The sequence below is a fragment of the Uloborus diversus genome, chromosome 10 (assembly GCF_026930045.1).
Source record: "Uloborus diversus isolate 005 chromosome 10, Udiv.v.3.1, whole genome shotgun sequence".
Taxonomy (NCBI): domain Eukaryota; kingdom Metazoa; phylum Arthropoda; class Arachnida; order Araneae; family Uloboridae; genus Uloborus; species Uloborus diversus.
The window spans coordinates 79,544,876-79,568,243 of NC_072740.1; the positions used below are offsets into that span (position 1 = coordinate 79,544,876).

Genomic DNA, 23,368 nt, shown 5'->3' on the forward strand with positions numbered 1-23,368 from the left:
AAATTTATCATACTTAAAATCTTATGCTATATCCTTCCCCCACCCCCTCTTTGTATGTTAAAATACTATCTAACTATGATAGAGCAAGTTGTTGTATGATAATATAATTTGCATAGATCAAAAAACATTTAATACACTTTGCACGAAAAATGAAACTAATATCTTTTGTGAAGAATTTCTTTTTCTTCTTCATGAAACAAACAAGCATAACTTTAATCACACACCAATGTTTCTGCTGACTGTGCGAACCAAATGTACAGGGTGCAGCAAACAAACCCGTACAGGCAATTTTTCATGTAACTTTATTAAAAATAAATAAATTAACAAAACATAAGAAATAATAATCTGAGAACTTTAGCAATCAATAAATTTGTTTTCAAACTGACAGCCTTTTGCAGTAATACAGAGATGCAACTGTTTATTGAAATTTTCGTCCAAGAGCCGCAAGTCTTTAACCTTAATCGTATTTCCTCTAAAGTAATTGGTTTAAAGAGTCCAAACTTGTGTGTAGTTAAAAAAAAGAAGAAAAAAACAGATTTTTCGTCGCTTGTACTGATTCCATCACAGATCAAGCCAAACTCCGGATTTTGGCGATGTTTAAGTTTCTAAGGTGCTTGGATTGTTTACAGACCATATCATATCGTTCTGGGGGTTATGCTTTGGTTGGGGGAACAGTCAATCAGTGAAAGGTATCTCTTCCTGCGCAGACTAGCGGCTCGTCTAAAAAATTTCTGGCATCTTTGGAGTCATACAAATTTGTTTTCTTCAGCAAACGCCTGAACTTTTTGGAATTCGTAAAGCTTCTGTTCGAGATCTGTTTTTGCCCTAAGTCGCACTGATCGGTCACAAATCCCCCCCCCCCCCCCGTTTCACAAATGACTTCTCTCGTGAAAATGCTTCCTGGACATCGAATATCATTTCCAAGCCACTTAGAGCGGCATACTGAGTCAGATACTGTTTGCCAAGGCACAACAAGCATACGGACTACCGTTCTACCTGGTTAAATAACTTAAAAATTGCAGGTCTTTTGCTTAAAATTGCAAGAAAACCGAAAGCAGTAAATGATGTATGTAAAAACAATACATGAACTGGGATATATATAGTAAATTAATTTCTAATAAAGTGAGCAGGGGTCGATCCAGGTTTTATTTTTTGGGTCCCCATTTTGTGAAAAGGCAAAATATTTTTGTGAAATTTCGTTATTTTTGTGAAAAAGCAAAATATTTTTGTGAATTTTCTTTATTTTTGTAAAAAAGACCTTCTCGTGATTTTTTTCTTGGAAAAGATTATATTAAAGCATTTTTAGCTGTCGTATCGTAATAGAAAAGCCCTAGACAGGTTTCAGGGGTGATTGCAAGAGTTCTTGAAGAATACCTGAAAGCTGTCAAGAGAAAATGCGCTGGGGGAGGGGGGAAGTAAGACCCTTAACATTTTATTCGTAATTTGACACATACATTACATTTATTGCTTTTTACAAATATACATATGCAAGGCACACTTTCTTAAGGTGAAAGTCTCACAACAGATTTCCTGTTTGCCCCTCTCAAATACTTTAAGAGCAATGAAAATTGCACATGCTGCTGAACGTAATGATAACTCCTAATAAATACAATATGTACAGACTCAAAGATATCACATATTTCTTAACACAGAAGTGAAATACTCATTAAAGATTCCATGTATGTGTTTGAAAAACTTAAAAGTAATTAAAACCCAAAATAATACTGCACCAGCATTCGGCGTTAAATTTTTTGACTTTTGACGTTTTTACAGAGTAGGTATTTCGTTTAAAACTTTGCAATTTAATGATGTTAATAAATATATAAGAAATTTTATTTGTTTGCCTCTTAACAAGGTACAGTAAACATCAAAAATGCGAAAAATTCGTTTACCATGGCCGATGTAAGGAAATTAAGATCTTCAAAACAAATAAAAATATAAAAACAGCATGTAAAATAATTTTATTTTAAGTAAAGTTATTGTAGATTGGATTTTGAAACTCAACACAAATTAATACTAAATATATATTGCGTAATCAAAGTAAAATTTAAGATTTTCCTGAAAACAAGCTACCAATCACAAGTGTCCCTCTCCCGTCCCTCCTCTGACGCTCTCAAGCAAAAACACCTCACGCAGCAAGCAAAAAGATAAGATGGGGGAAGGTGGAAGAGGCTCCCGCGTAGATGCGTACACATTTGCGGTTAAAAAATATTGTGAAAAGGCTGCCTTTTTATAAATTTTTGTGAAGGGGTTGCTTTTACGATGCGGAATTTTGTGAATGGGGCCGCTTTTGCGATGGGGAATTTTGTGAATGGGGCCGCTTTTGCCATGCGGAATTTTGTGAAGGGGCCGCAAAGCGGCCCCAATTTGGCGCTGGATCGACCCCTGGTGAGGGACAAAATAAATAAAGACACTGGTTAAAAAGAAATTAGTTTGCTTCCATTCATTGATGCTAACTTTGTCTGAGTTTTTTTGCCACACCCTGTATACTGCCGTGCTAAAAATCTGCAGTTGAGCTAAAACTAAGATATTGTTTTTTAAAGTTTAGCCCATCCATATATTTGATTCAAATGTCTTTTTTCTTTTTTCAGAATTAAAAAAAAAATAGTTATTGATCAAATGACCCTAAAACATTTTATTTATTAAGTAAAATACAAACAAACAACAGCTTGGTTACAATAACTCAATTTTGTTCAAAAGTGCAGGTATGACTACTTTTACTACCGTGCTTAGTACGGTCGTATAGTTAACTGAAGCTCCAGTTTAAATTTTGGTTCAGCTTTTGAAACCATTACACAGTTTTGGTTTGGGGTTTATGTTGGAAAGAAAAGGAAAAACCAATTTAGTTTTGATTTGGACTTAGACTGGACTGGAAAAAATCAAAACACAGTAGCATTCATTTTCAGACATTAAAGTTACATTGCAAGGAAGGGAAATCATGCTTTTTTTTCTTTCAAACAATATCAATCATGTTTGAAATTCAATAATTACTATTATTATTTCAAATTTCAAAGGCAATCTAAAATAGAAAATGTAATTGTTATGAGTACACACACCTTACTCAATATTATTGGTTGAACGAGGACTTGACTTATTTCAGGTGTTTGACCAAGAAAGTTCTCAGTTATAAAACAAAAAGTTTTTTTTTAAATTAAACTTACCTTTATGTGTAATTATGTCCAGCAGAAAAAGATGTGTGGATTGCATATATTTTTTAATGCTTAACCCTTTACATGTTCCAAGAAACACAGAGCTATTGAGGAGCCCTATTTTTATTCATAAAAAAATCAATTTTTCCATTTTTTCTCATAAAAAACCGGTTTAAAAAAAACGGTAAAAAACCGGTTTTTTTCCACTGCTTCAAAATTTCCGGAAATTTTACATCTCTAGCAGGGATCATATTTCATTCGTTTCTGGAAGGTAAAAAACATAGCATGTCTTACTTTTAATTAGTATTGCATCATATACAAAAAAATATTTGTCAAAAAACATTCCGTTTAGATTCCTTTTTGTAAATATTTCTTTACACAGAAAGGTCTTTTTAAAAAATTTAACAATAGTAAATTTAATAATTATTCCAGTGATGTAAGATTTGTTATTTTATTATTTCGATAAATGAAATGGAATCTTATGTAAGATGTGGGGGTGGGAAGGGTTTGAAAAAACCTGCTTACGCTTACATGGGAGGAGGAGAGTTAAAAATTGCCAAAATCATCCTTACGTAATTAATGAATGGCCCTTACAAGTTAAATGGGGACACCCTGTACGGTGACTAACATAACATTTAGAGCCGATTTCATAACTTTTTTTATTTGAAACTTTAGGATAATGATAAATTTTTGGTTGAGTTTGTGGATTTACGATATACATGGTTGTCTAACCATTCAAGAATTTAGCAGACTTGTTGTTTTCACTTACAGCACTGAAAATCAGCTAAACTTTCCTAATTAATTATTGAAAAATTATGTATACTGTAAAATCATTGCATGCATGCAAATGTTTATAATATTAATAAGAACCCAATTTTTATAATAAAAAGTACAAGTCATCAACGAGTGATTTAAAAATTGTTTTCCCCCTTTTCAATTGTGTGAAAAGTCATCAAAGTTTCACAATAAATAGCACAATCACAAGCGTAATACCCTATATAAAAACAGTAATCAACCAATTATTTTCTGTTAAATAAGTATTAAAATACGCAAAGCGTTCCAGTTATTCCAAACAAATAATACAATCTGTAGAACTGATTTTTTAAGCATAAAAACCTTAATAATAGTAAAGGACGAAGATTAATTTCCGACAATAAGAAATAATGTATCAACAAATAGTAAAATTTACTTACGGTTTTTCGTTATCGGGCATTTCTCAGCTCACATTAAAACCGATTTCAGCCAGTATAAATGTAATACTGATTGTTCCATCATTCAGAGACATTTACATGATATTTATTCTAATATTTTTAGACCAAAAACATGAGCATTGAAACAAAGAAAAACACCTCACAGAAAAGTAACTAGGCAAAAGACTATTAGTTGAGCAGAGAACATAGGCGTAATATCCTTTCATACAATATCCTTTTGATGATTACACCGTTAATTTTAAACCCATCTTTTAAAGGATATAGTAAAATGTAAAAATTACTCCCTCCTACGCAGATGCGGCTCCCTGAGTAACAAACGGCGTATGTAATAAAATTGCACTGCATACATTTCGCTTAGTAACATCACCAGAGGTAAGTATTTAACGTTCAGTATCTTTTTTTTTTTTTTTTTCAATATATTCTCTCACAAAAGCACATAACTACTCCGAAGGAATTCATTCTCTCCTCAATGCGTTTCATAGATATAAAATATGTATAAGAACTGAAAAATTACATTCAAAATAAACCGAAGTACTCATATTGTCCACCAGGGTTTTTATGCTCTTCTAGGCTGCGTTCGGAAACGATCCACCGGTTACACCGCGTGGTTAGTCCGGTGTGGTTATGACGTATTTGGAATTTCTCTAGGAATTCCGGTTGAACAGCTGTGTTTCCGAACGCTCGTGGTTAAACCGCGGTAGTTCTAGTTCAGCAGCAAACGACACTCCAATCAACGCGTAACTTTCATAATGGGCAAGTCACGTGTGTTACGATCAAAACATGAAACACGACCGGATTGGCCAACACAGACTTTGTGACGTTTGTGATCTCGCTAACCGCTTCCAGACAGCGGTGCCACAGGTTGCTACCAAGTCGACCGCCAGAAAACAACCGCAGTGTTTCCGAACGCGGTTAAGTGACGTCAGCGGTTCCACCGCAAGCGTTTCCGAACGCTTGCGGTTGCACCGAGGCGACCGATCCGCGTTTCCGAATGCACCCCTATAAGGAGCATTCGTTAATGCACGTCGGGTGCATTCGGAAACAAGGATCGGTCGCCACGGTGCAACTAGAGTCCTCGCTTTTGTCGGATGTCTTTTCTTCTATACGCTCATTACTTTTTGCATTGAAAAAGGCGACACCAAAACACGTATCTGCTGTAATTGGGAAATTACAGCAGATTTGTGCTTTTTTTAGCGTTGTTTTTCTTACTTTACTGTTCAGCACAAAGGTATTTATTTATCTTATTAGAGTCCTCGCGTTCGGAAATGCTGCGGTCGCTCTCTGGCGGTCGAGCCGGTTAGCGACATCACAAAAAGGTGCGTTCAAAGCAACCATAGGGACTCTAGTGGCTGGCTGGCATAAACTACCGGTTACTCACCGGTCGACCGGTGAGGTTCCTCGAAAGCAAACATCGAAAGTGAAATTTTGTCGCCAAACTACTATCATGGAATACAAGATATGCAAGATGTACTGAATATGCTATCACGGAGATTCGTCTCCTCCTTTCTACTCCCTGGTATGCAAACGCATGCACCTGTGCGTTGGAAAATTTCTGCAGCTAGACGTCCGTATAGCGTTGACATTTTTTTCATCACTTTTTATTTTATTGGTTAAAAATGAAGAAGAAGGTGTCTTCTAAAGTCTGCTCTAAACCAATCAGGAAAGTAATATTTAGAGCGACTCTTGAATTAACTGCGTGCTGCATGAATTTTCATTTTTTCCCTACGCAAGGGAAAATTGTAGGAATCTTATCCTCTTCATCCTGTAGAGGGAGGGTAAACAAAAAAATATGACATCTGTTCGTTTATGCCGTGTTATCAAACTCATACTCAATAGTAAATTTCACTTTTAGTAATAGGTATGGCTATACATTGCCAATTGCTATTTTCTACACTATGTTACGGAATTGTTTTCGTATGCAAACTTATTGAAATTGGTACCATTGCGTACCAAAAGGTAAGTTGCAGTTTAAAACAGCTAATATCTTGATTTACTTTTGTGGGCGTTCCTTTATTTATTTGGTTATGTGTTAAGAATTATTCTTTCATTTAGATAAGCCAACTGCTGATTAACTTATCGTTATTTTCTGGTTAATAGTGTCCGATTATGTTTTTTCAGTGTTGATGAAAATATGTCTATTGATTACCACGATTTTCAAAAAAGGAAATGTTGAAAATTTTAAGAAGTAAAAAAAAAAAAGAAATGAAAAGAAAAGGTGCAGTTAAAATTTGGCCACAGAAATATATTTTAAAAATAGGGTATTTATCTTGGGAAGTAGAGATAATGTTTCTCAAATGTACGAACCAACAAGAAGAAAACCGAAAAACATCCCAACCAAGTTCCTGAAAAAAGTATAAAAAAACCCTAGAAAAAAATTTTAAAAAAAAATCTATTTTATACACTAATGATGAATCAAAACACTGCATTCCTAACAGGTACAGGGGCTTTATGAAAATGTAACAAAATGTTTTTTGAAGCTGAAAAAGAAGCATCTGTAAAAAAAATTCTTATGCAAAACTGCACTTTTGTACACTCAAATTTTTCTGTGTTTCTAGCATATTGTTTTAAGCAGAAGGATGCAGGGCCGTATCCATAGGGGCACCCTATGCCCCCCCCCCCCGAAACCCAAAACGTTTTGTTACGTAAAATAGAAGGAGTTTTTTTTTGTGACTTCCTGATGTCAGAAAAGGAAAATTGGAAATAGTTTTTATTCCATTTTTTGTAACTATTAAACAAGTAAAAATTTGAAAAAATACAAAAGAAGCAATTCTAATTCTCCTTTGCTGGAAAACATACTTGAAATTTAGATACTTAATTAGTACTTCCTGCTCTTTTTCTGTCCAGGGCAAGGCAGACCTCTTGTCAGTTTGGTAAACTTGCCCTCTTTCCCCCAAAATTCATATAAAACTTAAAACTACACAGATTTCGAGCCGGAGACCCCCCAAGGGTCGGGTCCCTAGTTTCCGATTAAACTAGTTCCTGGTTACCAAAATGTGCCAAATTCAGCTCCTTGATACATCTTGCGTAAAAAATGTACAAACCATGACTTTCACGTTTTTGTAGCATACAAGTATTTTACAAGCTAAAGTTTTGTGACTCATATATTTCATGACTTGCCATTTATTTAATACCGAATTCAGTGTTTTAGAAGTTCTTTTGTAATTGCTTGTTTTTTTCTTACTTCTACTGCCAACTGTTAATATCTTAAGCATGGGGGGGAAAATGTAACAGTTATTCTACCTTATTTCATTTTCTGCACTACTTGTCATTAAAGAAAAAATTGTTTGTTGTGGGATATATTTTGTTACATTTATTTTTGACTTAAAACAGGTATGCTTTACAAAGTTATAAACATTTTATAAGACTGTAATCTACTTCTGTAAAGCGCAAATGAAGTGCTTTATACAATTTCAATCATTCTAGAGTCTTAACAAATTATTTATGCTTTTGAAATTCCTTGAAAAGTACTTTAATTTTGTCTCTTGTCAAGAGAATAAAGTTTGAATTGTTTGAATGGCCAGAATATTGGTCTTTCATTACTTATTTTCTGAATCTCTACAACATTTCTTTTAAAGCATTTTGTACAATTTTTACTGTAGGGTATTTGATAAAATGGGGAAGGGGGAACGTTGAGGGAAATTATCAAAAACAAACTGCACTAAAAGTCGATATGAGCAAGTGACGATATGCTTCTCTTTTCTCCTCTCTTCGGATGGGGGGGGGGGGGGCAAGATTTTTAAAATGGAGGATGAAATATATGTGGGGATGTAGGGTTAACAATGTGAAGGGAGACCCGTAAAAGTCATTTGTGAGGGGTCCCAAAATTTGAACACGCCCCTGGTTGTCAGTATATTGCACATTATCTTTGGTCAATTATTTTTTCTTTTGGAGTATCTGAAATTCTATCTTATATTTTGTTTGTTTTCTTAAAACATTTGTGTGATTTTATCCTTCTGATTTTTTATTCATTGGTGATTAAAAATGTATTTTATAAGTAAACAAAACCTTTTTTTTTTTCATTAAAATCCTTATTATGGATTTCTTTTATTATTATTATAATTTTTTTCAGTCTTCAGAGAAAAAATGCTATTTGTTTGCGAAACCTGAAAATGATCCGCCATCAGCCTTGCCCTGTACCATTAGCATTTATATTAGTGGAGGGACATCAGTTTATGCTTTGATTATGGCAATTTATCATGGATGTGGAACTGTAGCTGCATACAAAGAAAACCATATAGGGTCAGTATTATCTTCATGCAGTCCTTTCACTCAAATCTACAAAGCTTGGGATCAAACAATTTGTGGCGTTCAGAATTTGGGATAATTGTATGAAAAAGTGGACATGAGGCTTGAAATTTTAAAATTGTTTTATTGCTACTAGTAATGCATCAAATAAAAGGCAAAAATATGAGGTTTATGAAGTCATGAAAAAACTTTTGATTAAAAGTATCCTTTTAGTACTTATTTGAGCATAATATTAGCATAATGTAAATAAACCTTTCTTTTAGGAAAGCAGGGAATTTTTATTTATCTAGAAATCATGATCAAACAGTGGCATTTTGATTGTATGAGTATATATAACCCGTTGTGGACATTTGTCTACCTTTCGGAGCACGTAATTTTTTCAAATATATATATATATATAAAAATCTCGTGTCACGATGTTTGTTCGGGGTAAACTCCGAAACTACCCAACCGATTTTTATCAAATTTCATAGGTATCTGTAATTTGGTCCAACTTAAAAGATAGGATAGTTTTTATAATTTTTTATTGCAAATAAAATGTTTATTAAACATTAATAATGTGTATCGATTGTTTGCTTCTGTAAATTCTTAATACATGGCGCTGTTAGCTAATTCATCCTTAAAAATTTTATTCTTAAGTTAATTAAAATTTACAAATGATAATATGTTTCTGATATTAATGGTTATCAACAATATCTCTGTAAAAAGGAGGAGTATAGAGACCACACTTTTCAATGTAAATGTCAAAATCTACAGATCAAGTTGAAATTGATAAGCAGCGTGTAGTTCCATACTCACCACTGCTTTTTAAAACGTATGAGGCTTATATAAATGTCGAGTGTTGAAGTTCCGCGAAATCCGTTAAAGACTGCGTCAAAGACGTTATTCAAGCTCTTGTTAGGTTGCATTTGAGGTACGAGATAGGGATAGTTACGTTCCGTCTACATTGACTAAGCCCACAATAAGAATGAATGAGCTTTTGGATTCCGTAGCTTTGCAGAAGTCGCAGGCGAGTTAGACTCACGGTACTTGCTTGCAAGTCTGTCTTACCCTTGGCCATCCTTGCAGAAATACTTTTTGAGCTTTCTTGGGAAAGTAGAAAGGTGTTAAGCTTTGTATTCAAATTACCTAAGTTTTCTCTGAAGGGGTGGGGGGGGAGGGTTCAGCGACACAACTGACTTTAAGCCAGGCATATTACTGAACTCTTCAAAAAGATTCCAGGACAATTTCAGGAAGGGGAATGAATTTTCGTGATGAGTTGACTTCACTACCGTTGTCGTGGCCCGTCTAGATTAATGAACTGCCAATGGGAGCAATTTAGTCTCTGGATTTCGTAACTTTCCAAGAATAACGAACAAGTAGAATTCTTTGTGCATGCTTGAAAGTCTTTCTTAGCAGTGACTGCGGTTGCGATAATGCTTTTGATACTTTCTTGGTGAGTCAAAATGTGTGCCAAAGCTATTACTTTTAATCTTACTTCGGTTCTCTTTAAAGGTTTCAGAGAAATTATTGTCTCGAATCGGAGAGAATTCTTCAGAAAAATTTTAGGAAGGTTTCTGAGTTTTAGTGGGATACGTTCCTACTTTTTTGCAAGATATGATACTGCCAGATATTGGGCCTGTTAGCTATGCATTATTTTTCAGGACTTTTCTTAAATGTTTTTACAGTGTTGAATAAAATCAAAAATATTATGAAAGCCACGCCAACAAAGAATGCAATTTTAACAATCTCAGTCATAATTAAAAATTAAAGCCAAGACATTGGGACTAAAACTCCATCCAAAACACAGCCGTGCATCCAAAACAAAGTGAATGTTGTTTTTGCATTTGTTTTCGTTGAACATTCCCAAACGGACGGGAATATTTGCGGACCGTTAATATTCGAGTGTTTAATACATATCACGATGCATTTCGCGAACTGTAATTATTGGTAGCATACAATCATTGGGAGTTGCATTTTCTAATGCAGTATTCGTCAACTACTTAAGATAATTCTGACGACATAATATCCAACACAATCGTCACTTCTTTGGGGAAACTATATAAATTTTATGCTGGAAGATGTACTCCATAGAGTTAAACAAGCACACCGATGTCCAAATCCAGATATTACACCAAAGATGTATAATGAAGCTTTAGTGTTGATTGAACATTTATGCATTCCCATTTCAATTATGTTGTTTAGTCATTATGGTGTGATATCACCTGATCGATTAGTCACTGACTTAGTTAACGCTGATTTACAAAGAGAAAAAACAGGGTACAGATGTGATATACCCCCCCATTTGGCGACATTCGATTTTTTTGCACAAAATTAAAATATTTTTCTTGCCAATGAGGCGATAATTTTTTATGCATGGCATCCCTGGCCAAACTAACCTGTGTTCAGCAACCCGAAGGCAATCTTACAGATCTGTTCAAACTTGTTTACTTGGGTTGTTTGGGTTTCACTCAGGAGAGATACGTGGTGTTGTTTCGTGCAATATACCTTACAGGAATGCTTATTTTGTGTTAGTTTAAATTCAGTAGTTGTGTTTTGAAGTAAAAACATTAGAAAATGCCAGTTTCTTCAAACTTGAAGGTTAATTAAAAGTTAACTCCAACGTGGTGTGTATCTGTAACGTGCCATTGTCATATGATGTATTGTTTTAGACTGAGTGTGAATATTTATACCATATAAAAAGGTAAGTTCTTTATTTTAGAATTCAAAAAAAACCTCTCACTTCCAAAATTCTTTGTTTTTACAAATCCTTGAGGGGTTCTTGTAGTTTTTAACTTTATTTTTACTGTATGTAAATTAATTTTACAGAAATAGTACGGTTATTTTGTTCTAAAAGTTAATTCTTATCGATGCCACGAATTATTTAGACATTCTATTAACGTGCCTCCTTTAGGTACTGAATTTTATGTAACCAATTGTAAGTTCTTTCGGTTCTACTCTTAAAAATGCTGAATTTTATTAATAAATCTGCACAATAATGGTGCATATTTCACACTTAAAACTGTGTCTATATTGTACACTGAACGGAAGGAGCCACCCTTGGGTGTCTCCATGAAAATATGCATAACTATGACCATACTCCGACTGTAATGTATATTAACAGTCGGAGGGATAACGGACCGAGCGGAGCGAGGTCCTGACGAGCCAGAGGTCTCATAGTACTTTCGTAATGAGACCGAGGCAGGGCCGGCGAGCTGAGGTCTCATTATGAAAGTACTATGAGACCGAGGGCTCGTATCCCGGAGAAATTATGAAAAAAAAATTAATGCATTAATTTCGACTTGTAATTAATACAATAATTTATTTCATTGTATTTTAATATGTTTACAAAAAACCCCAGCCCTGTACATTTTTGAAGCATATATTCGTGATGTTTTTTGTTGTGCTTTTATGTTGTTTCTATATATATTGTGTTCTGAAGTGCTTTGATCATGTTTTCTTATCTGATTTTTTCCTGTTGGCGCTAAAAAAGCATCGCTAAGAACGATGTATGACATATGTCGTCATACATCGTTTTCTTGGCGACGCTTTCTTGGCGCCAACAGGAAAAAGTCGCCAAGGGTGGGGTACATCACATCAGTTCCAAAAACAGTGCAATGACGCTGTCTTATCTACAATTATTGTAAATAAGGAGCCATTACTGACAGCTGAAAAAAATCATACTTGAATTGTGCTGACCATTGATGCCAAACAAGGCTATACAGTTGTCGATGAAAACAAAGCCGTAAACATTCAAATTAAATTCTCTGGATATACCAGGAGTGCCACTTGACGATTTCCGGTTGAAAATTGGTGCACCATTCATTCTTTTTTACAGTTTAAACCCACCCAGATTATGCAACGGTACACGTTTCTTCATCATAATTTCAACAATTTTGACGGAAATGTTTAAAGGAGAACTTTTTGTGTTGCCACGTAATCCATTAATAGCGTCATTATATTCAAACACATTTGGAAAGCTTGAATTTCTGATTTATTTAGCTTTTGAACGGACCATAAATAGATCTCAAGACCAAACAATGTCTACTTTCGGTTTAAACTTGAAACATAGTTTCTCTTATGGGCAACTATCTATCGCCTACTCAGGAGTGAGAAAGTTATCATACCTATTCGGTTAGCAAAAGGCGAGTTAAGCAAGAATATTGTGCACAACTTAGTGCTTAGATAATTTTCAGTTTTCAAATAATAGAAACAATAGATCGAAAAGTCAATGTTAACTACCTCATTTATAAAATTTAGCTTTTATATGTTTTTAATTTAGGTAATATATTTTGTAAAGAAGTTATTGATTACAAACTATAGAGATATCTGATACGAATAAAATGTAGTGTACATTCTAAAAGTTTGTTGGTTTACGCTTAATTTCTACGTTCCGGTTTTTTACAATCAGTTTCGATATTTACTATCACTTTCAAGTTATTTTGCTTTTATTTTTGATTGAAGTCATACTTGCAAAATTTACTAAGCATAGGTATAGTGCTTTTACCATCAAAAAAAAAAAATAATTAGTACTTACTAAAGTCAATAAGTACTTAATTCAGCCAAACGCTCCCATTATCAATCTCATATGTTTTAAAATTCGTTATAATATTTTAAGCTTCACTAAAAATATTAATTAGATCCTCTCAAAATATTGAGCAAAGAAATATTTCAATCTAACTACTTCTCGCCATAGCAACGTGTGGCTGGGTCAGCTAGTATATATATATATATATATATATATATATATATATATATATATATATATATATGGCATATATAAAAATATATTTCAGTGAATTAATAGATTAAACCATTTTTATTTCTTAACAAATTAAGGCACTGTAGCCAGAAAAATTAAGTATTAATCCTATAATTTGCCAGATTTAAATTATTTTGGTAATTTTTTTCGGTTATTGAGATAGTTAATTTTATTTAATTCTTAAAAAATTTTCAGAGGAATAAAATACAGTAAACTCCCAATTATCTGTGAGTGGATTATCTGCGAGTCAATCAACAATCAGGACCAAGTATTTTTGCAGCAAAAAGCAAATAGCTGATGGCTGTTTTTTGTTGAAAAATTGCCAATTTAAGCTTAGTTGTTTTTGGTTTATTTATTTATTAATTTCTTGTGGTTTGTTCATCGTATGCACACTTGTTCTGTATTGATGTTAAGTTCTAATTGCAAAAATACAAAACATGTTTACTGTATTGTACATATTTTCACTGTTTGAAGAAAGTATGATGCACACTTTGTAACGTTACATGCAAAGTTATTGTCAGTAATTTAAAAAAAAAAAGGTGTTACTTATATGCAGAATTTTTAATGCAAGCTTTACCTTTTCCTGAGTTTGTGCTTACTGTCCTTAACATGAGACTCTTAATTTGTTTCTTTTCCTGATACGGTCAAACTCTGTTAACATGAACTCGCATTATGCAAAATTTCCCTTAGCACAAAATAAATGCCATGCTCCGTCAGATAAAGCTATAAATTTATAAAATCAATCGCTTAACACAAAGAGCATTTAGGTGAAATCCCGCATAAGACGAAGAAAATTTAAGGATTTTGAAGAAAAAAGGGAAAAGAAAATCCCCATACTTTTACATGAAATTACTTTTGAATGTTGAAAGATCTGCATTTGAACGCAAGCAACTTGGATGGCCGCGAGAAAATTCCTCTTCCTTGAGTAGGAAAATCGGGAAATTAACATTGCTTTTCAAGAAAGTATGAACTTTAACTGTTGACTATGCTTACAGTGAAAAGCTTGGATGAGCAGTGAAATCATCACCAAGTGGCTGACAAACCTAGACATAAAATTTCATTGAGAAAAAAATTTGTCTTAATTCTGGACACCTGTTCTGCCCATGTAGAGGTTTGCACTGTCGTAAAGAAATGCCCCGAATAGCCATTGCCTGTTATGACTTACTTGTGTTTCTTGCTTGGGTGTACATTTTTGTACAAAGGTACATTGGTTCCTATGTTTTCTCAGACCCAAAAACAAAAACAAACTTGTCTGCTTACACAAAATCCATTAAAAGTTGAAATCGGTTAACACAAAATATTTTGGCACCCCTGTTGAGTTCGTGTTAACGAAATTTAACTGTATATACATTACCAACTGTATCAAAAGCAAGTATTGCTGTTGTGGTTGATATGCGATTAATATTATTTTTGTACTTTTAGAAGATCTATGTGGGTAATGCCATGGCTTTTGTTGAATTCTTTTGCTTTGATTATTACATTTTCTTGTGCTTGTGTTTATTCTGTTGGACTCTACATATCATGCTCAAATACTCCATCTGTTCTTCCAAGTACTGGAAGGTATGGAAATGATTTTTGTTTTACTTTTGAATTGTTGTTCTTTAAAATTGCATTTCATAGTAGTTGTTGAAAATTATATGTGCCCAGGTATTGTCACACGTCAAGTGCATCAAGTGCCTTTTCACAAGAAGGCACTTGACGTTCACGTGGTATCTGATGATTCTATTTTGCTGTTTTCGGCGGAAAATATATATTCGGATCATAACACCTTGTTGTATAAGCAGCGGTTTTTGGAATGTATGATAAATTCAAGCAACAGACTTGCATCAAGTTTTGCTTTAAACTTAAAAAATCATCAACTTTTTGCAATGTTTCAAAAAGCTTTTGAAGATCATTCACCGAGCAGAACACAGGTTTTTTTGAGTCGTACACTCATTTCAAGGCTAGCAGGACTTCAATTAAGGTGATCATCCTTCAGGATAGCCTTCCACGAGCAAAACAGATGAAATTGTTGAAAAATTTCGACACCTCATCAATGTGAGGTTTTGAACCATTTCAGGAGAAATGTGCATCAAAGAAGGCCTGATTTGTGAAAAAAACAAAACTGGTTATTGCATCACGACACTGCTCCAGCTCACGCTTCCATGAAACAAGTTTTTGAGCAAAAACTACATGGCAACCATTCCACATCCTGCCTATTCGCCACATTTAGCCTTTTATGACTTTTCTCTCTTTCCAAAAATGAAAATGCATATGAAAGGTCACAGTTGATAGTGTTGAAGACATGCGGAAAAAAATGCTGGAAGTTCCTTTGACAGCTTTCCAGAAAAGCTGTTATTTGACACTTTCTAAACATGGAAAAACCGCTATGTTCATTGTATCAGCTCAAATAGAGCTTATTTTAAAGGGAACAGCCAATAATAGCCCAGGTTAGATAAAAAATATTAGCACCCCTAGTCTGGGAACTTTCTGATAACACCTCGTATAATTTTGTTGCTTCATTGGGAGAGGGGGGGGGGGTATGATCCCTGTCCTCTTCTTGGGAACACCACTGCTGAAACTCACCTAAGGCTTCATGCTAAAAGGTGGGTAGAAGAAAGCTCAAATACTAAAATTTTGCTAATGCTTTCCTAGCGTTAATCTTAGTCATACTTTCTGTGAAACCTAGGCTGTCAGCTAGAGCAACTGTTTATGATTACATTTTTCATCTCTTCCAACTTTTGTGATGTTGACCCTGGTGGAAAAACCCCTTTCAAAAACTTACCTTACTGCACTGTCATGCAAATCATCATGTGTTTCATCCAAGTCTCTGTCACCACTTTTAGAATCGTGCCCAATATTTTAGATTGTTCAATTAATTCATCCAACATAAATATATATTTCAAGCTTCCACTCATATTTATAATATTAGCTTCACAATGACAAAGACATCCACAGGCACTTTCTACAGATTAGAGAGCATAAAGAATGTCAGGTTTTTCATTGCTTTCTTTTTTTGGAAGAAATTGTGTGCACTTTCAGTAAGGTAAAGGTTTTGAGTGTATTCTTTAAGCTTACAGCTACCTTTCAACATTGCATTCAGTATCTCCAGTGGTTCCCATGGTTTGCAATTTGTGATACACTTTCTAAATTTTTTCTAAAGCTCAATTTTTTGGATTTCAAATTTTAGTGATGGTTCTGAAAAATATTTTTAACCTTTACGCATTTTCTCAATTGCTGAAGATATGAAAAAAGAAACCTTGAATGAGACTGTCGATTAATTCTTAAAAAGATACAGTCTGATCCCGACTTATGCAAGGGATGGGTTCCAAGACTCCTCGCATTAGTCGAAATTTCGCTTTGTGGAAAAGGGTATGTAAATGATTTTTTAATAACATATCCAATTATTTTAGACATTTTTAAACACCTTTCAAACTGTTTTAGACCATTTTTTAACTATATATTACCATTTCTTACTTTAAGAGCGAAATTTTTATTGTATTTTTTAAAAAGCTGGATTATTAAAATACTCTAGCAATGTGCAAAATCAATGATCAAGGGAGAGAGAAATATAAAATAAAACAGTATAGTACCTACAGTAGGCTGTTGCAATAATAAAGTGCTGCACTGTAATAGTACTGTACAGTAGATACAATTATAGATACATTTATAACTTAAAAATTGATGATGATGATTTATGCTCTGCTAAATCAGATCGTTACTCTAATATATTTTTTAATGCAGTAGATTTTCATTTACTTTTATAATGTATACATTACACTACTCTTTCATGGTCTCTATAATCCGCAATACAAGAGCAGCTGCCAATTTCTTACTGTTTGCATTTTGCTTAGACACTACTCTGTGAACTTCCAATTAAAACTAAGTTCTGAGCTTATATGGATTGCCTTTTCTTGACTTTTAATTGTACATATAGAAGTTTCACTCATTCCTAATTGTTGTGATACCTTCAATCAACTTTTTAGTTGTTTAAGCGTATCAAGAATCTTTTACCTTTTTGTAAATTGTCAAACTTTTGCTTTTTGTTCCTATCTTCACAAACTTTACATGAAACAGCGGGCTTGGGAACTAAACACTTGGGGTTACGCGTTTGGCTGACCATCTGACTGGAACATCTGCTCTTGCACCCCAGAGCCCTTGGTCTTGAAAACTGAAATGGGCACAATAGACAAGGATGGATACAAAGGAGAGGCAATGGGGCAATCACCCCTACCTTGAGGGACTCTGCACTGTAAATGTTTTGAAATTAAAACACTAAAAACTAGGCCATCTTTGATGAGGTTACGGGAACAAATGACGTTTGAAACTCTCTCCCGGGGACTTAAAAATTAAAGCTTCAAAAAGGCAATTTTAGAAGATCTTTGGTGATGTTTTGAGGAAGAGAGGTTTTGAGGCGTTCCCCCCGACAATTTTGCAAATTTAAGTCATAAAGTAGCGATTGTACACCATTTCATGTAGTGTTAGGGGAAGAGATGGGTTCAAGAAAATTTTAGAAATTGAGGTTCCAAGAAAAAAAAACCGCTAGTGTAGACGATATTTGATGATGTTAAGGGAAAGGGGTTTCGAAACATTCTCTTGGAGGTATTATGATATTGAAGTTATAAAAACGCAATTTTAGAATACTTTTGGAAATGGAAAATGGGTCTAGGAACGTCTTCTCCTCCTAGGCTAAACTGTAAATTTTTGTCAATTCATTCAAAAATTAAGCTGCAACTCCCCTCCCAAGTATGTGTAAATCAGATGTTTGATAAGAGGTTTAAAGGCAATTAAAAACATCAATCGCCCCATCCTTGGGAGATTTCTGCATCCGTCCTTGACAGTATGCCTTGGCCCCCATGGGCTGTTGCACCACTGAGTTAGTTTTAGCACAAAGAAAGTAAATTATCTTACAGTTTGCATTACCAAAATTAGTGTTTTCATGTGGGTTACTGAACTTCAAAACCTTTAAGAAAAAAGCATTGGAATGTAAGTATTGTAAATTTCAGGATACATTATTTTGTGTCAGAAATATTAAAATTTTCTATTATTTTAAAGTGGAAATACACCTTTTTATTGTTTTTTACAACTTGGGGGGGGAGAGAATGCCCCCCCCTCATTTTCTGTTTTTTTTTCCCTAACCGTCCCCATCTCCAAATGGTACTAAATAATTTCAGTATTTCTGCTATTAAGCAGCTGATAGAAAATGAAGGCACTATTCCATAAAAATATGTATGACACATAGAGAAAACAAATTTCAGCATAATTATATGTCGTATTTACTTTGAATGATTTCAAAAGTTTTGGATCTGTTAAGATAGTTTTTATTAATTTTAAAATGCTTTTCTTTTCTCTTTTTCAGTTGTAGTATGAAGACATCCTCTTATCGTGTAATGTTTACAGCAGAAGTAAGTATAAATAGTTTTTTTTAAATTATAGTTTGGAAGGCTTTTCTACGTCCTAAAGGATACATTTTAATGATGCATATATATTAAGATAATTTTGTGCCTCCATGTTAAAAAGTTGAAAGTTTGTCATTTCATTTTTATTTTCTCGCTTAAAGAAGAGTAAGTAACTCTGTAAGAGTTGTCAAACTAGGTTGGTCTTTAATCAATACCAGTTAAACACGTATTAGAGCTAAAACTTCTTTGTTATGTTATTCTTCTTTCTAATGCTTAATGCAGGGATACCCCTCCCCCTAACCAAGGGCAATGGTAACCCCCTGAAACGCTGCAGAGCTCCATCCCAGGATGAGAGCTCCTGCCTCTCCCGAAATAATATCAAATACTGAAACTTCAGTAACTTGACACATGGATAACTCGACTACCCCGGTAACTCTGCATTTTTCTTCTTTCGGTTGGACCAATGTAAGTTTCAATAGGGGTAAAACCTCTCTAACTTGAGACACATTTCCAGGAACCCCTATAAATTGACATCCAATTGCAATTCTAGTCCAATTTTTGCTACGAACATTCTTTCATATTGACCTTTTCTCAGAATTTTACACTGCGGTTTCTTAGTCAGACAATCAATTTCTGGAAAGTTCTTTTAGAGAATTCCATCTTTTATCCAGGGCAGAGTCAGCTACCACACTTTGTACTGTTAGTGCAATTCTAAAAGGCTAGGAAAGGGTAGGATAAATGTACCCATGGAAGCTCTTTAGGCAAAGAAGGCACCATGACAAGTGTTTCAAACAAGTCTGAGTGGGATTTTTTATCTTTAACAGACATGACTGACACAAAGCTTTTATCTCTTTTCAAAAATTATGGAATCATTCCTCATAAGGTATTAAAATAATATTAGTGATTTTATTATGGTATTTTTCAAAAAAAAAAAAAAAAAAAAAAGAAACTGAAAAAAAATCATTTAATGGAATTTTTTTTCATAATGTGAATGTTGAGCATTCCTTAGTCATTCAGAAACTCTTTAGGAATTAAAACTATGGAACCTCAGTAAGTTGACATCCGCTTAAGTCAACATGTTTTCACGTTCTTTTGAGGTGTCAAGTCATCAAGGTTCCACTGCACCTCTCTAATTGCCCCCTAAAATAAAAATTTCAATGCTGCAGCCTGCTCCCCCCCCCCCCCACCTCTTTGGTGGGCACTTCTGCGTAATGATTCGGAGCTGAAAAGACATGAAAATGTTGGCCTGGCATAAGTAAGACTCATAATTCCCAGCGGAATTCTTGCATAGTCAAATATCCTTTGTAAACGTAATAGAACCCAATATTTGAATTGAGAATGCTCATAAAAACTAATTTTATTGCAGTAGGATGATTTTGATTTTCAAAAGAATTAATCTATATCTGTCGTCCTATTAGGGGGACCGGTAAGTGATGTTTTTTCAAACAAGTAAATTTTTTTAAAAGTTATATTTAATCAACCATGTAATCACCCTCATTATCAACAATCTTTTGCAATCTAGTATGTACATTTCAGTCCAGGATAGCTAAAAATAAATTGATTTTTAGAGAAAAATTTCTGGAAATTGCATCTTGGATACAAGCCAAATTTTCTTTTTTTGTCTTGTAGAATGTGTTTTAGCTGTTGGAAGAAACTGATATCATATGGTGCAATTTGTGGCAAAAATATTTCCACTATTATCAGCATAAAGGGAATGATCCTGAAACATGATAATATAATACTGCTCGAGGCAAGCCCTTAAAATTTAATGAGCTGTAGTGGGCTGCTTCACTTACCATACTCACTTGACATTGCACCATGTGATTTCCCTTTATTCTTATTTATGTGGGACAAAAAAACTTGAATATTTGTCCCATATTCCAAAATGCGATCTCCAGATATTTTGCTCAAAAGCTGATTAATTTCTATCTATCCAGAATTGAAGATTTGTGCACAACATGGCAAAAATTGTTGATAATGAGGGTACATACATCATTGATTGAAAATAAAAACTTGAAAAAGTTTGTTTGAAAAAAAAATTATATTTCTTACCGGTCCCCATTATATTTTATCCAACCAAGCAAAAACATGTAATATTTTAACTTTTATCATACACACACAGAAAACCGAGTTTTTACAGGGATCAATCTTCAGATATTAAGAAAAATGAATAATATGGTGCGCTTTTAACTGTTACTTATTTACTGAATTCTTGAAAGTCAAATATTTCAAATACAAGTTCAAGTATAAAATAACCTTAGTTCATTTATTGTATATAAGAGTTGTTTTAACAATAGCAAGCCTTCTTTGAAGTATGGCCAGCTCAATGTTCTTTTTGAAAAAAATTAAAAAATATTTATTTAAGTGTCCACTTTTCTTACAGATTTCAATATGGATTACCGTCTTGCTCTGGTGCATATTGATTGCTTTAGAAGCTGTAAGATTAAGGAGAAATCAACGTGCTCGAGCAGAGAACACTTATGTGGACCCGGTTGAGCCAACTACAGCTGATGATGTACCTATCAGTGAACTGAAATCTACGGCTTGATAATGACTTTTCTTTTCATTTTTTTGTGATATTTAAATTTTATACATCTTCAACTGTTTTTCTTTTCAATCTAGTCCTAATTCAAATGGCTTATTATGCTTAAGTATTGTGAATAATACAGTAACTATTCTGAACTAAATACAGAATACAAATACTTTCATATTTAAATGTTTTTTAGTTCTGCTTAGTTATATCTCATTTAAAGTTAGTTTGAAACAAGACAAATGCTGTGGATCAGCAAAAGTTAGGCTAATACTGTATGGCTTTTCCAAATGTTTTCGAGAAATATATCAAAAAAGTACTGGCGCTAATTTCATAAGCGAGAAAAATTGATAATTTCTTGCTGCAAAAGAAACTTATACGGAAAAAATACCATTAGTTCAGTGAAAGTTGCCTCAAATGTACATAGTTTTAACAAGAGGTACATGTTTTGTTTATGTCTGAAAAGAACCTGCTGAATTTTTTAAAAATTGCATTCACGTTGCTTTTTGAAGTTCAGAAATGCTGTAAACAAAATTTACTTCAAGTTTTTCAAATGTAACACCCCAATTGTCTTTGAAAGTAAATAATTAATGTGATACTTGAATTATGTGTGCAGGGAGGTTGGATCACATTGTATTTTACAAGAAATTAAAGATAAACATTGAACAATTAATTTAAGGCTTCAATCAGCTGTGTTTTGATTGCATAGATGTAAAAGTATTCAAGAGGCAATTCTTTTCACTGCACATGGAAAAAGGGTTTATAGAAAGCTTTTGTAAAATCAATTTCCCAAATTTCAGTAGATATGCAGTCTTGCTTGTTTATAGCAAAGTTGTATAAAACAAATTTATGGCTTTAACATAACAACTTGATTTCCCCTTCACATTATGCTCACTATTATTTAATTTTATATAATGAAATTACGGTTATAAAGAATGTTCTTTACGAATGTTGTGATCATCATTAAATATCATCTTTCAATTTTTTTATAGTTTGAAAATATTCTCGAAACTGGAAAAATTTAACTAAATTATTTAAATAATCTAAAAATCCCAAACAAGATTTGCATGTAAATGAGCAATGAGCTTTATTTTTCAGAATTTCAACCCACTGTGTAATGATTTAGTATATAATTGATCATATTGTATAACTGAATAAGCGTTATTTTATGTCAGTAATGCCTATTCACATATATACTCATAAAGAAAATATTGGTAGCTTTATCAATATGGTTGAACAAAATGGCATACTTGTGCTTTTGTGTAGAAATTTGCTTATTGAGATCTATCTCTTATTTGGGGATTGACCTTACATGCGTCAGAAACAAGCCCTGTACATGAAAAATTAAAAAATGAATTCAATATTTTTGTACAATATTGTGCTAAATATTTGTTTTCTTAGTAGCCTATTGCTATATTTTTTAATATGCAACTCTTATACTTGTTGTATCTAAGTTATTCATTGAATTATTTATTGAAAACAAATACCTGTGAGCAGTGATATGCTAAGCATCAAATCTGCTTCTGCAGATATTTAAACAACAAGGATGCAAGTTTTTTTTTTTTTTTTTATAAATGATTTGCTATACTGAACTCAGCATCTGATCAGTTCTTTTTTGCATTTTGTCTCCATTCCTTGAAATAATTACTAATTCATTAGTAAAGCTTAAGCCTCCACATGAGGAAAAGTGGTGAAAATATGTGTATCTTATATTTGCTAATGATTTACTTGTAATTTAAATGCAGTAAGATATAAAAATAATGTAATATATGTTGAAATAATTTGACACTCATATCATACATGGCTTTACTGTTGGAAGTTTGGAGTGATTAATTCTACATAAAAAGTTAACATTTACATTGCTGAATATAAAATAACTTTTATTAGTTTTTTATTGGATAATTTATTGATTTTAATTGTAGCATTTTATGCCCGTAACGCACTCATGATGACCAAAGTTCTTCAAATGTCTTCAGTACTCCGGTTATACATATTTTTGTTGTCTGTTAGTTTATCAGATTTTAGTTGTGTTAAATTGTAAAAGAAAATTTTATCAATCTGTTTCAGTCAAAATCTGTAATCACAATGCAATTTTTTTGACAGAAATAAAAATA

The 23,368-nt window shown here is 33.4% G+C and overlaps 2 protein-coding genes across 2 annotated transcripts in view; one reads left to right on the forward strand and one right to left on the reverse strand.

Moving 5' to 3' along the window:
• The window catches only part of LOC129230982 (protein pellino-like), a 60,041-nt gene extending 55,189 nt beyond the window's left edge, over positions 1-4,852 (reverse strand). Inside the window, exon 1 of the mRNA XM_054865224.1 lies at positions 4,343-4,852. Coding sequence (XP_054721199.1) covers positions 4,343-4,362 — 20 coding nt within the window. The 5' untranslated portion in view covers positions 4,363-4,852. The remainder of the gene's footprint in view (positions 1-4,342) is intronic.
• Positions 4,853-6,176: 1,324 nt separating this feature from the next.
• LOC129231065 (uncharacterized) lies at positions 6,177-21,272 on the forward strand. Its single transcript, XM_054865312.1, has 5 exons — positions 6,177-6,316; positions 8,430-8,599; positions 14,769-14,906; positions 18,685-18,730; positions 21,108-21,272. The coding sequence occupies exons 1-5, from the start codon at positions 6,221-6,223 to the stop codon at positions 21,270-21,272; spliced, it is 615 nt and encodes a 204-aa protein (XP_054721287.1). The 5' UTR covers positions 6,177-6,220.
• The last annotated feature ends 2,096 nt before the right edge of the window (positions 21,273-23,368 follow it).

Excerpts from the sequence above, each read along its gene's own strand:
- LOC129231065 (XM_054865312.1), top strand. The coding sequence starts at position 6,221 with ATGGCTATACATTGCCAATTGCTATTTTCTACACTATGTTACGGAATT. Across the intron at positions 8,600-14,768 it reads TACAAAGAAAACCATATAGG|AAGATCTATGTGGGTAATGC; the intron begins GTCAGTATTATC and ends TTGTACTTTTAG. Across the intron at positions 18,731-21,107 it reads GTGTAATGTTTACAGCAGAA|ATTTCAATATGGATTACCGT; the intron begins GTAAGTATAAAT and ends CTTTTCTTACAG.